At 29.7% G+C, this 16068-nt stretch overlaps 2 protein-coding genes across 2 annotated transcripts; one reads left to right on the plus strand and one right to left on the minus strand.

Moving 5' to 3' along the window:
• The first annotated feature begins 4160 nt into the window (after positions 1 to 4160).
• On the plus strand, positions 4161 to 8057 carry LOC130811537 (probable small nuclear ribonucleoprotein F). The gene is made up of 6 exons (XM_057677862.1): positions 4161 to 4312; positions 5705 to 5741; positions 6553 to 6640; positions 6939 to 6976; positions 7089 to 7153; positions 7865 to 8057. Exons 2-6 carry the CDS (start codon positions 5736 to 5738, stop codon positions 7935 to 7937), a joined length of 270 nt encoding a protein of 89 aa, XP_057533845.1. The 5' UTR covers positions 4161 to 4312; positions 5705 to 5735; the 3' UTR covers positions 7938 to 8057.
• A 163-nt stretch (positions 8058 to 8220) lies between these two features.
• On the minus strand, positions 8221 to 9105 carry LOC130811536 (glycine-rich cell wall structural protein). Its single transcript, XM_057677861.1, has one exon. It carries the CDS (start codon positions 9038 to 9040, stop codon positions 8465 to 8467), a length of 576 nt encoding a protein of 191 aa, XP_057533844.1. The 5' UTR covers positions 9041 to 9105; the 3' UTR covers positions 8221 to 8464.
• Between the last annotated feature and the right edge of the window lie 6963 nt (positions 9106 to 16068).

The raw sequence follows: 16068 nt of genomic DNA on the forward strand, positions 1-16068 counted from the left end.
AATTAGACATCAACAAGATGTTAGTATGAACCTGATGGAACTGATCGTTGAGGCTCATCAAGAAATGTATAAGCCTCTAACCTTGTTATATCTTCAAGAACCTTTGGTTAGGGCACAGAAACATCCACTACATTCACATATAGGCAAAGGATCGAGGTGGTCAATCTCATCCCAATGAGACTTCACTCGAGTAAAGTAATCAGCAATAGTCATGGAAGAGGTTTGATTAAGATTAACTAACTCTTCTTGTAGACTTTATAGTTGAGCATAGGAAGATTTACCATACCTTTCTTCTAAATCACACCATATTTCATGAGCATCATTATAGTACATAATGCTTTTAGCAACGGTTCTTACAAGGGAAGCTATTATCCATCCAATGACCATATTATTACATCACTCCCAACATTTTGAGTCTACAGATCCAGAAGACGGTTTAGGTGTGGTTCAATCAATGAAACTCATCTTGTTCTTTGTTGTTAGGCCGATTATTATGGATCGTCTCCAATCCAGATATCCGGTGCCATCAAAGGGGGTAGAGACAAGCTTAATACCGGCATGGTCTGAGGGATGAAAATAAAAGATACTAGCAGGGTCTTGTGTAGGATCAACGTCAGGATGCGTCATGGCAAGGCAGAAAAAGAGAGAAATAAATGGAAAATATAGAAGAAAAGAAAAAGATGCAGGATTGAATACTTTAGGCTGATACCATGTAAACAACGCAAGAAAAGAAAAGTAGCCATGGAAGAACAAAGAGAAAGCTTCGTATTATTATTGTAACGGAAAGAAGAATATAAAATGTACAAAAAGTGAAATCAAAAAAAGGTAATATATACAAGAGAGAGAGAGAGAGAGAGCCTAACAAACTATAAAAAATAAAAAACTTGATGTGTTGTAGAAGAGTACTAACAAACTTTAAACAAAAAAGAAAAACTAAAAATAAACTTCATGTAATAGGATTGTGTAGAAGGTGTTTAACATCTACAGTAGTAGAATGAACCTTAGCATTATCATGACCAATTATTTCAATACATACAAGACTTGTTGAAAATATAATTGACATTAATAATAGCAAAAGTTGTAACTAAAGAACACTTGAAGGGAGATTTTATCACGAAAATATTAATTTGTATCCAAACTTTTTGACCAAAAGTTTTTTTCACCCAAATTTTTACACTTCCTTATGGCCTATAGAACGCATTTAAAGAATATTTTCTATTACAGTTTCCAAAAACAAAGAACATTCTCTTCCTAAATTTACAACATGCAACAAAATAATTTAATAGCAAAATAAATTTAAGTAAAACAATAATTTTTTCTTGCTAGAGTTATATCTGTAATATCCCTTGGTCTCTTTGGTAACCAAAGAAGACTTTATCAAATATAGGTTCAAGCGTATCGAATTGTAAACATTTTACATATGCTTGACAATCCTAAATCCTTAACAACTTAGGAAATCTCCTATTCCATAACTAATATGGTGCTATATCAACAACTTTGGATGGAGAGTGATTTAAAAACATAAACAACAATTAAAATTGAATAAATTAAACCCAAAGCAAACTTGACAAAACTTATCATCGAATGAACTATATCTAATACGGTTTAATTTCTCCTCTAGAAAAAACATTCCTCTAAGGTAAACTAAACAGAGTCCGTTGGGAAACTTTCCTCAACGTTTTGATGATTAACTATTTCTTGACTCAAATATCTATCACATTGATCTAATCTCATGCATAAAAATCTTGCTATGTTTACTCCAGACTTCATTATGGAATTCTTTGAACTTTTCAAAAGATTCCAACTTATGTTTCATAAATAGATATACATCAATGTCTTTTCAAATCAATAATGATTGTTATAAAGTACTCAAACCTTCCCCTTCCGAGGTACTCATAGGGCACATAAATTTGTATGTATTAGTCCTAATAAATTGCTAGCAGGTTCACCATGTCAATAAAATGATAATTTAGTCATTATTCTTAAACAATCAAGATTCACATATCCCCATATGATTTGTAATCAAATGAGTCAATAATCCATCTTACTTATTGAGCATGTTTCCAACTTGCTTGTTCCAATGACAATACCAAAGATATGTATGATTAGAATTCATTGATTTTAATCTTTAAGAATTGTCAATTTGATATCTTAGTTTATCTAAATCTATTATATAAGATCATTCATGTAGTGACCAATAATATCATAAAAGATACCATCTTTATAAAATAAATTGTTCCCAATTACAAAGTTGAAATCTTTAGAATCTAAGACATAATATAAAATCAATTTTCAATTCATAGTTTAAACTTAATAACTATTATTAAGATCTAACATAAATCTGAAGATAAAGATAAAAAAATTGGAGCCTACGACTAATGTAGCTACTACAGCTCTATTTCCCACAAGCTGGTCAAACTTGGCTCTAACTTACATTTCTGCAAATGTAAGAACTACATTTTGTATCAAATACCTATCAATTACTAGAGTTAGAATAGCTTGATCTCTATCACATAAATACTTAGAGTAGAAGCAATGTAGACATCCTTCTTGTCTTTAGCGTATTTTAAACAAATTTACTTCTAATAATCCCTAATATCGCAATAAATCCCATTGATCTAGATGAGCTCTGGATCCACTATGGCTTTGAGAACAACTTTGCTTTTGCCTTAGTGTTCAAATATTTTTTTCACTTTCCCTTTATCTTGAAGAATTTCTTCACTTATTGAACCATAAGATTAACATCGTTTTTTGATTTCTCAAATTGCTTGTTTGTCAATTTTGAATATACCAATCACTTTTTAGCAAGTGTAATATTTTAAAATAAGTGTCTTGTAAAACTCAACGTCAAGGTATTTTGTATTTTGCATTTTCAAAATGAATCTTCATCTTGAAAAAGACTCACCTTTATTGAATTGGCTATCAATTATAGCCTTGAACATCTCACATCTCTTAATTTTAGCTTGTTTCTAAAACATACCTTGAAATTGAGTGCGGATGTCAAGACTTCCATATCCTCAAATTATTTTGCAGTTTAAGAATCATAGATGCTGCCATCAAACATGTGATAAATAAAGAATTCACAACTGTAGTTTCAAAAACCATCTTGTCATTAACAAACAAATTAGGATTGGGTTAATAGAGATTTTAGACTTTAAGTATATCTTATATAAGTTCATGATTTAAGAACTATTTCCTTTACCACACAAGGAAGTTGTTTTTTGTGTATCTTTTTTCAAGACAATAGACCAAAAATAATGTAAGTATGTTTAAATTATTAGCCATCTACAAATAAAATAAACAAAATGTAAAATATATGATGTTTATCATGATACAACTTTAAATATTTTTAAACAATTTAAAATAACACAAGTCATAAACACTTTATCTAATTTTTTATTGTCCCTTATGCATTAATTGATTCCAACATTCTATTTAAAATGATACTCCATAAGCAGACTTAAATACCACTCTTAAAAAATAATTTAGCAAGGTAAGCAAACCCATTTTTACTAATTACAATACATGCAATTCTTGCTGGATAGACGATAACTCTTTATCAAACTCATATCCCTTTGCTTCAAAACCCCAAACCCTTTTAATGATATTGTTGAGTATAACCAAATTTCTCTGTTTCCACCTAAACTAGTTAGCAACACCCTGATTGAGCATAATCGATCACTAATGATAAAGGTTTTTATTGGTGTTTATTTTGAAAAAACATAACTCAATATTATTTAAGGGCCTAAATCATGTATGTTTTATTTTATTTATAAATGAACACGTAAATAATTAAATAACATAGATCATAGCAAAAGACTTTAAAAGCTAAAGTTTTATAATTTTTCTAATTTTTTTATTAAAAAAGTTATTTTTGTTTTCTTCAAATTTTCGATTTTCCACTAGTAATCTAATTGTACTCAAATCATTTCAAAAAAAAAATAATCTAATACTACTCAAATGGGCTACAAGCCAAGAGACAAGCCCGCAATTCGACCAAAGGCGGACTTGTTCCTCAAGAGCCTGATTGATTCAACAAAAACCATCTTATCGTGAGATTGACCAATATAAACAGCTTAATTAATGTTTTATTTAAAAAAATGATTAATTAAGTTAAAAAATGATTAATTAAACGGCTTAATTAAAGAATTTGTCAGGTTTTTTCATGCATCTTCATTAAATCTTCCAATTTCCCTCTTTCGCACAATTTGTGTACCTTCAATTTTCTCCGCATTTTTTAGGTCGTCTTCCCCTCTTCCAAGTTGTTATCATCCTAGAGCTCATAGGTTTTCATTTACAATCGATTTCGCAGGTATACTGTTCAACTCATATAGTCTCTTCTTGCTTCAGTATTGAGTAGTTCATTAGTCTCGCGCCTCCACTGCGTTTCTTCATGTACTTTTTTGGATGTATTGAGTAGCTTCAACTTTTATAGTGCGTTTTTTATGGGGTGATGTTTTCTGAATATATACACTTTTGTTTGGGTTTACAGGAAGTGGCAAGTTTTGTTAGTTTAGTGTTAGAGATTTATGCTAGGGTTTCTATTTTCAATTACATGTTCATGAAAACCAAGTTGCTAAATCTTTTGGACGAATTTTATGTTGGTTACAGTGTTTATTAAGATAAATTGCTTTATTTTTCTCTGGGATTTGTCTGCAATCTTAAATTATTGATGGGAGCGTATTGTTTTCGTTCAGTCATTTTGTCGAATAGGTGATATGCTGAGTTTGTAAAGCCTTGTTCTTGTGTGTTTATGAGTTGAAATGGTTACTTTTTAAAATTTAGTGAGAAATTCTGATTATCCATACTCCAAATTTTGTTACCCAATTATCCGATGTTTTTCTCTATTTTACTTTGCCTTTAGTGATGGTCATAATTCCGCTGTATCAACATTGAATGTTGGTGACAAAGACAAAAGGAACAATTTGCCACAGTTTTGGTCTTGTTCAGTGGCTGTAGTATGACTTCATGTGTTCTACTTGCTTGTTGTGGTGAAGACTCACTAAAGTAATCACTGAAGCTCACTCCTTCCAGAACATATACTGGTTGGTGCCATTCAAGTTACGAAAACTCAGCCTTAGTGCACTCTTCGGCTCCTTCAGCTTCATCTCATGTATCCAAACACTTCATATGGTCCATAATGAGCATGGATATAATAATTTTCGTGTATTCTTTTGGGGCTTGATTCATTACCTAAGAGAATCTCTTTTCCTTCCGAATCTGATGGACATCAGGCTGGATCATCTTGGTCTTGGTTCATATTTGACTTTTTGCTTTTGCCCTATTTGCTTTTATTTGCTTTTGAATAATTCATTCTGAAATTCACCCAATTGAACAAAAAGATCACACCTTTCATTTTATTTACTGTATCTTAATTTCGTTAAAACAGTAAAGGTCCAAATTATGTTCTTGTACCAACCAGTAAATGGAAAGTCAGAAGTTATTGGAAGAACAAGAAGAGATAGCTTTTTGAAATTTATTTTTCATTTGCGTTCAGTTGCTGTCTTGGGGTTAAGGCTTTGACATTGTTGTTTTTGTATTGTTGTTGTTCTGCGTTCAATTGCTGGTAGTGTTCATGGTTTGCCACTCTTTTGTTCTGACCATGTGTTATAAGATGATCATCAAAGTAGATTTTCAAATTTTTCTCTATTTATCAATTGTTTTGAATTGGACACTGAAATATCTTGCCCCGAACTTACTGCAGGACTGCAGGCCACTGTTGACTGTGAAGCTAAATGGCTGTAAGTACTCACTCTTCTCATGTTTGCGGTCCTGTTGTAAAGCTCATTTTGTGGATCTAAGGTCTTCTTATTGGCATTTACTATAATATATACTACTGAATTAAGTTGAACTTGTCAGTGCAGTAGGTTCAAATGCAATTTAATGCATTTATTTTGATCTAATTTGATTGATAAACTTGATGGTTCTGAGTCCTTGGTCACAAGCTCAAGGAAAATATTACTATTATTTTAATTTATTTTTATGATCTACTTTGTAATGCTGATTTACAACCCATTGTCAAATTGGTTTCTTATTCCACATCATATGGTTTTCCTTGCTAAGTGCAATATCATTAAACAAATGGTTTTGGGATGTCTTTATGTTTAAATGGTTTTGGGATATTTTTATGTTTTCATTTGCCGATTTGATCCAAATCCTGAAATTGAATTATCTTCTTAGAAATTATACTGTTCCTTAATCCTTACTGGACTATAAATATAGTAAATCTTAGTTTTATCTGGGGTTTTCCTTATTCCAACGTTCTGCCCCTAAATTTATACACATGGATTTCTATGTCCTGGTCCCTTGTCACCCTTACGATATTAATTTTGTCACTTGATGGAAAATGGAAAAATAGAGTATGTATGGTAGATGCAGATGGCATCGGCTGCAATTCCCCTGAAACAAGGAAATAATACAGGGAATGAGCAATGGAAATTAGGTCTAGGAAATTAGCTTTTTGAACATTATTTTCTTTTTGGTTATATGCTTGAATTTCCTTTTAATTTACAATAATTGTTTTAATCATGTCTCATTCTTTTTCTTTTGTAGACTGTGCCTGTTAACCCTAAACCTTTCTTGAACAATTTGACTGGAAAGCCAGTTATAGTGAAACTGAAGTGGGGAATGGAATACAAAGGTAATTTTTTGTGATCACAAATTTGTTTTCAGTTATGCAGCCTCACTCTCATTTCCTTCGATTTTCATTTTTTGTTTTTTACATGTTTTTATTTTATGTCTGTCTGTTTTATTATCACTTATAGTCTTATATAAACTTGTGCGGTTGTGCCCCCAAGGCCCATGTTAATCAAACAGAAAGAAGAGGCGATAACTTATGCTTTGCTTTTAGTTTTCTTGGGATGTTACTGTATTCATAATTTTGTCATCCTTTTGATTGGCCTTCAGAATGATAATGTTTTTCTTATTGCATCTTGCAGGTTATCTTGTGTCAGTTGATGGCTACATGAACCTACAGGTGCTTTCCAACATCAACTACCCTTTTCAGACTGTTTTTCAATCATTTTTTAAAAGTTTATAGTTGCTTTTTCATTTGTTCTATTGTTAACTTTCATAGTTGCTGTCTGCAGTTGGCAAACACGGAAGAATATATTGAGGGCCAGAAAACTGGAGACCTTGGGGAGATTCTCATCAGGTAATTATAGCTTTCACGAGACATTTGCTGCTGCAAAACTAATTTCATGCTATTCTTTGCTCTTCTATATCGATTATAAATACGCCCCCTACATCCCAACTTAAGGTAATATTGATTTGAGGCGCCGTGATCAAATTTATACTTGAATATGGTCATGCTTTAAGGGTATATGAAGCCAGTGATAGGGGAATGTGGTAGCGATTGTGTGAAGAGGAAGGGGAGGCAGGGGGTAACTCTCGTCACACGCCCACTATCTTTATTCATTCTATCACCCTATTTTGATTCACCTTCATTTTTTGTGATTGGTATTAAATTATCCTGTTTTTATAACTACTCCGTCTGATTTTCATTACTTGAAATGTTGTCACTTTGCAATTATTAAAAACCAATGGAAGTACTTTTTAGTTCCATCCCAACCTTGCCGTGAGGAGAGTGATAATAGTAGAGAGGAAAAGTAGATGATGTGAAGTAAGTATATTTTTGAGGATCCCAAACTTATAGAGTAAAAGTAGATTTCATTTTCAAGCCAGGATAAACCCTTTTTATGTGTACATGGAACTTGGAAGTATATTTTTTGCAAATTTAACTCTTTAAACCATGATTTAATCACAATACGTCAATACGTATTTGTTTGCTGAATAGTTGCAAAGTCATTTATCTTGTTTTGCAGCCTTATTAAACAATACTAACGCAGTTATGTATTTTGAGTAGATGCAACAATGTCATGTATCTTCGTGGAGTTCCTGAGGATGAAGAGATAGAGGATGCTGACAGAGACGACTGATTTGTAATGCGATACTACTTTTTAGAAAACACTAAGTTAGTCGAGAAATCTACTGTGTTTTCAGGACTTATTATGGCTCATGTAGAACAATTTCGTTTATGAAAAATACACTTTTGCTTTGATGATTCTAAAACCCCTTTTTTTAGGTTTCAATGGTGGCTTGGCAAAAGCTTTAATGCTTTTGGTTATACGCAAGTTTCTGATAATACTTACTTGAGGGTATGCTTAGTTGAAAAGATTTTGAAATGGTAAGTGACCCATGCTAAGACCAAAATATTGAGTACCAAAAAGTGCCAAGACTCAAAATACAAGTACCAAAAAAGTACAGTTGTGATATTGATCTCAGAATAAAACTTGCTACCAATTACTAATACAAAACAATCAACTATTACCAATGAGTAAACTCGTGATATTTATCAAAGTAAAACATGCTACCAATCACTAATACAGAACAATCAACTATTAGCGAGAAAAATTTCCAAACCAGGGAGAGCAAGGAGGGAACCCTACGTTGGTCGAACTAAAGCTTAGTGTCGACAATGAGCCTTGCACATGTATAGGCAATCGTAGAAGCAAGGGCCACCGCAGTGAAGAGGGCAAGCAAGCTTCATTCCTTTGCACTTCCCTTCTCCCATGCATTGTGCAAATTCTCCCATTGCAAAGTTTCCCCTACCAAACCCTCGTTTCCTTGCAACATGTCCCTTTCCTCCTTGTCTCCCTCTACCACAAGGTCCCCATTTCCACCACCCTGCTCCACCGCCTCCCCAACCCCATCCTCCTCCACCACCTCCACCTCCACCTCCACCACCTCCTCCACCTCCACCTCCACCACCCCATCCCCAAGCATAGCCGCCACCTCCTCCGCCACCACCACTATTTGCACCTCCACCACCTCCGCCACCACCTCCTCCATTTTGGGGTTTATTGTCCCTAAAGTTAACTCGAGTATAATTTAAACTAGTATCATTATGTTGGTTATCAATCTCGGGACTAAGATTTAGTAGAGTTGTAGACGTATTACCGTGTTGATGGCTACTACAAACATTAAAAAAGACCATATAAAGAAAGAAAATTAGGGTTAATAAAATTTTTGTAGGTGCCATCTGGATTCTCAAGTCACTACAAAATTCAGCATGAAATGTTGGACTATAAATATTATGTAGCTAGATAGCTTACAGGTTACGGTTACATGATATTATCCTTTTCCTACACTCATTCCCATATATAGCTTAGTGACAAAAGGTAGATTGCTGTACACTCATGAATATTTTTAAGTACACAACAATTAGAAGATGATGCAAGTGGGCAGACAAAGCTACTCATTAAGTTGTTACCAAAACATAAGACCACATATCTTACTATCAGTAACAACAAGTAGAATCAGTTGGTTACAACCATAGTTTTGTAGGATCAGATGGACCTTTCATTGGTTGTACTCCGCATCTTAGTCAACCAACCTATACTATATTAATTACGGAAATTGTAAAAAAATAAATCAATCAGCTCAATTCGCCGAATATAAACTCAATTATTAATTATTTTTGAATAAATAGGGTATTTTGTATAATTGTTGGAAATAAACTCAACTATTGTTTATTCCTAATTATTTGATCAAAAATAAACTTTAAAGATGATTATAATAATAAAATGTGGGTTTATTTTTATCAAATATATCTAATAGGTGGGTTTATTTAAAAATAAATAATAGGTAAATTTAATTAAGCGGATCAAACAAAAGTTGATTTTTATTGGCAATTTCATTTATTATTAAATCAAACTCGTATTTTGCCCCATATACGTAACTATTTTAATCTGTTTCATTAAATCAAACTCGTATATCCTGCTAAAACCTACAATGTATTTCCTATATCAAAACCTATCATTATTCCACTAAAAAACATAGTCCCACTAATAATATCTCACCAAAATACCTACTCACTCACTTTTCTTAATCGAGTATAAAATACATAGTTTGGTCGGTTCAACAATAATCCATTGATGGGTCTACGTCAAAATAATCCTTAATCATCATAAATGGTGTGTATTAGTATTGTAAGGGTGGAGCTACGTCAAAATAATTCGACTTACCGTTAATAAATACAGATGTGCCATAATAATGAAGGTTCCATACTTAAGGTTCCAACCATTAACCATATGCCCATATTTTTAATATTTTGGTATATAATAAGTATACATCAAAGTGAGCCCATTTAAAAATCGCCTTTAATGTAATTTCTTCGTCTTAAATTAATTGGTTAGTCTTTGTTTTAATTTGTTAATTACACTTTAATCAAACTATAAAAACTTTTTTTATTAAAGTGCAATCAACAAACTAAAATGAAAACTAAAACCAAAAAAGTTTATATTATCTTTTTATTTAATTTTACTTTAATTTTATACGAAAGTTTCAATTATTATTAATCATAAAATAGCCTTTTTAATGTTAAATCAAATAACTTTTCAGCCTTATAACCTAAGTTTTCAACAAGTCTCAACCCCACATTCTAAAAATAACCAAAATCATTATGTATCATTTAATTTAGGTCAAAGAGAATATATTTGAAAAAGATAAGCAGTTTTTGAGTATTAGCATTACTTTTCTCATTAGGGATACATTTTATGTATACAACATAATCGACCTAATAAGGGAAATAAAAATTCCCTAATTAGGGTAAATTGAATTTAAATGTTAATATGTGAACGATTATTTTCTCCTAATTTCTCTCTATTTTCATTAACTCCTCCCTCAAATTGAGTTAGGACTGATATGATCTTAAACACCCAGCTTATAAGTATTTTTAATCGATGCAGGGGTCTCTTTTGTTTGGTGTTCTCTTTGATGACATGTCTCCTGCCCTCTTTTTAAAGTGGTATGGGTATGGTATGTTTGTCTTATACTCCCGACTTTTACTGGGTGGAATGATAATATGGTATAATAATAATATCTTAAAAAGTAACTTATGTATACAAAATATTCCTATTTGACAAAAAACAATTATCAGATGACTTTATCGTTATAAATTTTAGCTAAATAAAATTGAAAACTTTGAGTGTTAATTTTTTTTATTATAAGATAGGCTAAAAAAGGAAAAATTTAATGAGAATTGAATCCATTAATTTAAACAAGTTAAATTGGTTAAAATTTTATTCATGATTTTTTTTAATATCAAGAATTTTACATCACTAGATTGGAAGAAAAGTAATGGCACCTTACTTCACCAACAGATTTATCTTCAATAAACCACAAGACATCAAAAGTCCTTTTTTTTGTTAACACAATAAAAAAAGGAATATTTGCCATCTTTGCATGCAAGCTTTTATCGCCACTTATATTATATTCGTTGGACGACTTGCTGAAACTTTGCTTATAGTGAATTTTTCAAGCCCATGCTTACAAAGAGGATGGTCCACATGGATATGATAAATAAAGGAAGAAGCATATATAAGTACACCTACTACTATTTGCAGTGGCGGATTTAGGATTTAGAGTCTTTTGGGCACCAAAGAATGAACGAAAATTCGTCAGAGTTTCATTTGTAAAATTAATATCTAAAATATTTTTATTTTGGCAATATGACTTGTAGAAGCGCAGTAATTCCAAGACAAAGCCAAAATAATATAAAAGGTTACGAACAAACTACAATTGTTCAAATTTACAATGAAAACATAGTCCAACAAAATGAAATATAAAACAACGAACAATCTACAATTGTTCTCACCTAGTTCTCATATTTTGGAATCGATGTATAATAGCATCAATACTAACATTGCGAAACAAATCCTTCTCTGAAAAGGTAACTAAGCTATCATTCAAAAATTGTTCTCCCATACTGTTTAGCACTTTACTTTTTATGCATTCATTCTGGAAAATGATCTTTCGACACGTGTTGTCATCACTGGAAGAAACAATATCAATTTCAATAGCTTGTAGACATCTGAATGAGTTTCATGCTTCCTTGTCTCAACAAGTTTTATGGAAAGTTTATTAAGAGTCTTCACATCCAAGAATCAGTCTTTATTTCTCACATCAATAATGAAACTTTTAAGCAATTCTTCAAAGAATATCAAATCTTCATTTGGAAACTCATACAGATAAAATTTAGTAAGATTCAACAACTTTTTTGTATCAAAAGATGAGAATCCATCACAAAGACTAAAACAATCCATACAAATAAGCAAATCTTTGGTTTTCTCACTGAATCGATTTTCATGTTCATGTAATTGTAGATCAATCACACTTAGAAAAACTTCAACTCGATAATGATGAAGATTTGTCACCCGAGGAGCTTTACCACGAACTATCCTCCTTCCTCCTCCAATGTGAGTAGAATACAAGTCTTTCGTATTTGGAATATCACAATCATACTCGGTCATGAATGAAATATTCTTATCCAATTGATCTTCCCAACCATTATCTCGTAATTCTTACAAATTTATTTTTCTTCGATCAACTAAAGTCATTGCCTGAACTATATCTTGATCTTTTTGAATCGAAGGAGCTATCATTTGAAAATTTTTAGGCGCATTATCCAACACAACATCTTTAACATCAGATCTACCTTCAGCATGAAATTTTAAAAGTTCAATAAAGTTATCCTTATTTAACTAGTGAATCTTGTTTTTCATCATGACCCCGACATGGTATGCCTTGAAGTATAAGCCACCTCAAGCACTTAACAGAAGCACGAAAGCTTCTAATCTCCTTCGATATTTAATTTTAGCTTCTTCATCTTGCCTAAACAAAGCATCTGAGATTGAATTATTTTGATTCTTAAAATCTTCAAGTCGTTTCATTGCTATTTGATGAGCACTCATATTTGCACAAACATGTAAATCAAAAGAATTCGACCTTTTCCAATTACGATATCCATCCATCACAAAAGAATCTTGTCCAACGTTATCATCCTTGAATAAATAACAAGCAAAACAAAAAGCTGCATCTTTCTCAACAGTACTATATTCAAGCCATGTTTTGTATTTATCAAACCATTTCGGACTAAATCTATGGTTTTTTGTCCCAAACTTTGTGAATTTAAATTTATGTTTATAAGGTTGACAAAGATCTCTTGAATAATATTCTCTGATCTTCTAACAATATCTCGGTCACTTGGGTGAAATTGACACATTCTTCTCCTTTTTCCGAGGTCTTGAGGAAGATTCAAAACATCAATGGAACTTAATCTTCCTTCATTTATCGCAGTTGGAATTTGAACCGTTTCACTTTCTTTCTCTTTATCTTGAGAAGGAATAGATGATAGAGTAGGATTAGACTTATCTCCACTTTCTATACTCAAATGTTTGGCCAAAAAAGAAGCAATACTCTCTTATTTTCTCTTCATTATATTGATTTTTGAATTCTAGCAAGAACATCAAATCACATTCACAATTCACAATTCACAAATGTTCAATTATTCAATTAGTCAAATATTCAATTACTCAAAAAAGATAAACAAAAAATTAAAAAACGTTCAAAATTAACAAACACATTTACCTAACATTAACAAATATTCAATAATTCAAATAACAAAAAAAAAATAAAAATTAACACTCTAACAAAATTCAAAAATCAAGACTAAGATTAAGATAAAAAAGTAAAACATCATGATTATAGATTAAGATTAAAGATGAGAACATCAATGGTAAGATTAAAATTGAATAGATTGAAAGAAATTGAACCAGAAGTAGACATTTTAAAATTTATACACATTGAGAAGTATGGCTGAATAAAGTTTGGTCTAAACCGCAAATCAAATAGGAGCAAACCGCATTTTTGATATTTGGTCTGGTCTACAGTCTAAACGATCTAGTCTGGTTTTTTCAAAAAAAAATATTACGGTTTACGGTCTGGCCTCGGTTTTTTAATTTTTCAAATCAGACCATACTGCAAACCGTATTAAGACCAAAAATCATCTTTTTCTAAAATTAAATCTGTTGTTACCCAGATATTTCGAGATATAGTTATTTTATATAGTAATATATACTTGAATAATGTTAATGCAATCAACTAATTGCAAATTATTATATTTGGTGATCGTAGGTGCGAAATAATGAAATATATATATATATATATATATATATATATATATATATATATATATATATATATATATATATATATATATATATATATATATATATATATACATATATATATATATATATATATACATATATATATATATATACATATATATATATATATATATATATATATATATATATATATATATATATATACATATATATATATATATATATATATATATATATATATATATATATATATATATATATATATATATATATATATACATATATATATATATATATATATATATATATATATATATATATATATATATATATATATATATACATATATATATATACATATATATATATATATATATATATATATATATATATATATATATATATACATATATATATATATACATATATATATATATATATATACATATATATATATATATATATACATATATATATATATATATATATATATATATATATATATATATATATATATATATATATATATATATATATATATATATATATATATACATATATATATATATATATATATATATATATATATATATATATATATACATATATATACATATATATATATATATATACATATATATATATATATATATATATATATATACATATATATATATATATATATATATATATATATATATATATATATATATATATATATATATATATATATATATATATATATATATATACATATATATATATATATACATATATATATATATATACATATATATATATATATACATATATATATATATACATATATATATATATATATATACATATATATATACATATATATATACATATATATATACATATATATATATATATATATATATATATATATATATATATATATATATATATTAATTTTGGAAAAATATAAAAATAAAAAGTCGTAGACTAGACTAGACCAAAGTGTTGTAAAACGGTTTGGTTCGGTCTGATCTGGTGATTTAAACTGTCCGCTCTAAAAGTTTTCAGACCGAAATATTTGGTTTGGTCTAATTTTAATTTCAAACCAAACCAAACGAAACCGAACCGCAAAAGTAGGAATGAGTGTCGGTCTAAATTGCTACTAGATCCTGAAAAAAATTATGAATTAATTATTCTTAATCTTAGAATACAAGTTTTATTTAAAAAATATTTGATGGCATTAAATATTTCCACAAGTACGCATTCTTAAAAATTATAAAATAAATGATAAAAATAGTTAAGTTGGATATATACTTTAGTTAACTGTTATTTGGTTTTTGGTTAATACATAAAAACTTAAATTTCAACATATAATTAGCTTTCAATTTTAAATTAGGGTATGATTAATTTAGAGTCAAATATGAACCTTAGAATCAACTTTAATTTAAAGGTTTAAGTCTAATAGTTTGAGACGCAATAAAAACAGAATTTAGGTCCATGTAGTGAAAATCGAATTCATTTTAGAGTAAAATTTTAAGTTGTTGAGTTAATATATAATAAAAAAAATCAATTAACAGTTAACTAAAGTGTAATATCTAACTCAGAAGTATTATCGTTTTGTTTATAATTTCTAAGAATGTACATCATTTTTTTATTCCAAAATGAAGAATTATCAATTGAAAATGCTTTTTGTTTTTATTATCTATTTTTTATCTATTATCTTAAAGTACTTAAACACTATAATAAGTAAATGAAGTATAATTAAACTAGGCAAATAAACCATAAGCTAGACCCCTATGATACATGTTATGAGTCAATAACATAAAAACTTAACCAAATAATCTTGTACAATGGGCTATATTCAAATCTTGTTTCTTGTAAAATAAAAAGCAAACTCAAATAGGCCCACCGGCCAAGACCACCCGACCCGTTGATTAATGTGGATGATTTAGGAAGAAGCAGCTTGCAAATAGAATCACTAATCACTTTCTGGAACAGTTTCTCATTGTCAACTAAAGCAGAGTTTAAAATCTGTTTCTTTTCAGTATTTGCATTGAAGTATACGATGAAGAGCAGGAGAAGCGGGAAATATAAGACGGTCACCAAGTCAGCCTCA

The sequence above is a fragment of the Amaranthus tricolor genome, chromosome 4 (genome assembly GCF_026212465.1).
Source record: "Amaranthus tricolor cultivar Red isolate AtriRed21 chromosome 4, ASM2621246v1, whole genome shotgun sequence".
Lineage (NCBI taxonomy): Eukaryota > Viridiplantae > Streptophyta > Magnoliopsida > Caryophyllales > Amaranthaceae > Amaranthus > Amaranthus tricolor.

Coding starts and splice junctions, on each gene's coding strand:
- LOC130811537 (XM_057677862.1), top strand. Junction 6,977..7,088: donor ATGGCTACATGAACCTACAG/GTGCTTTCCAAC, acceptor TGCTGTCTGCAG/TTGGCAAACACGGAAGAATA. Junction 7,154..7,864: donor CTTGGGGAGATTCTCATCAG/GTAATTATAGCT, acceptor TATTTTGAGTAG/ATGCAACAATGTCATGTATC.
- LOC130811536 (XM_057677861.1), bottom strand. CDS start 9,040: ATGGCACCTACAAAAATTTTATTAACCCTAATTTTCTTTCTTTATATG.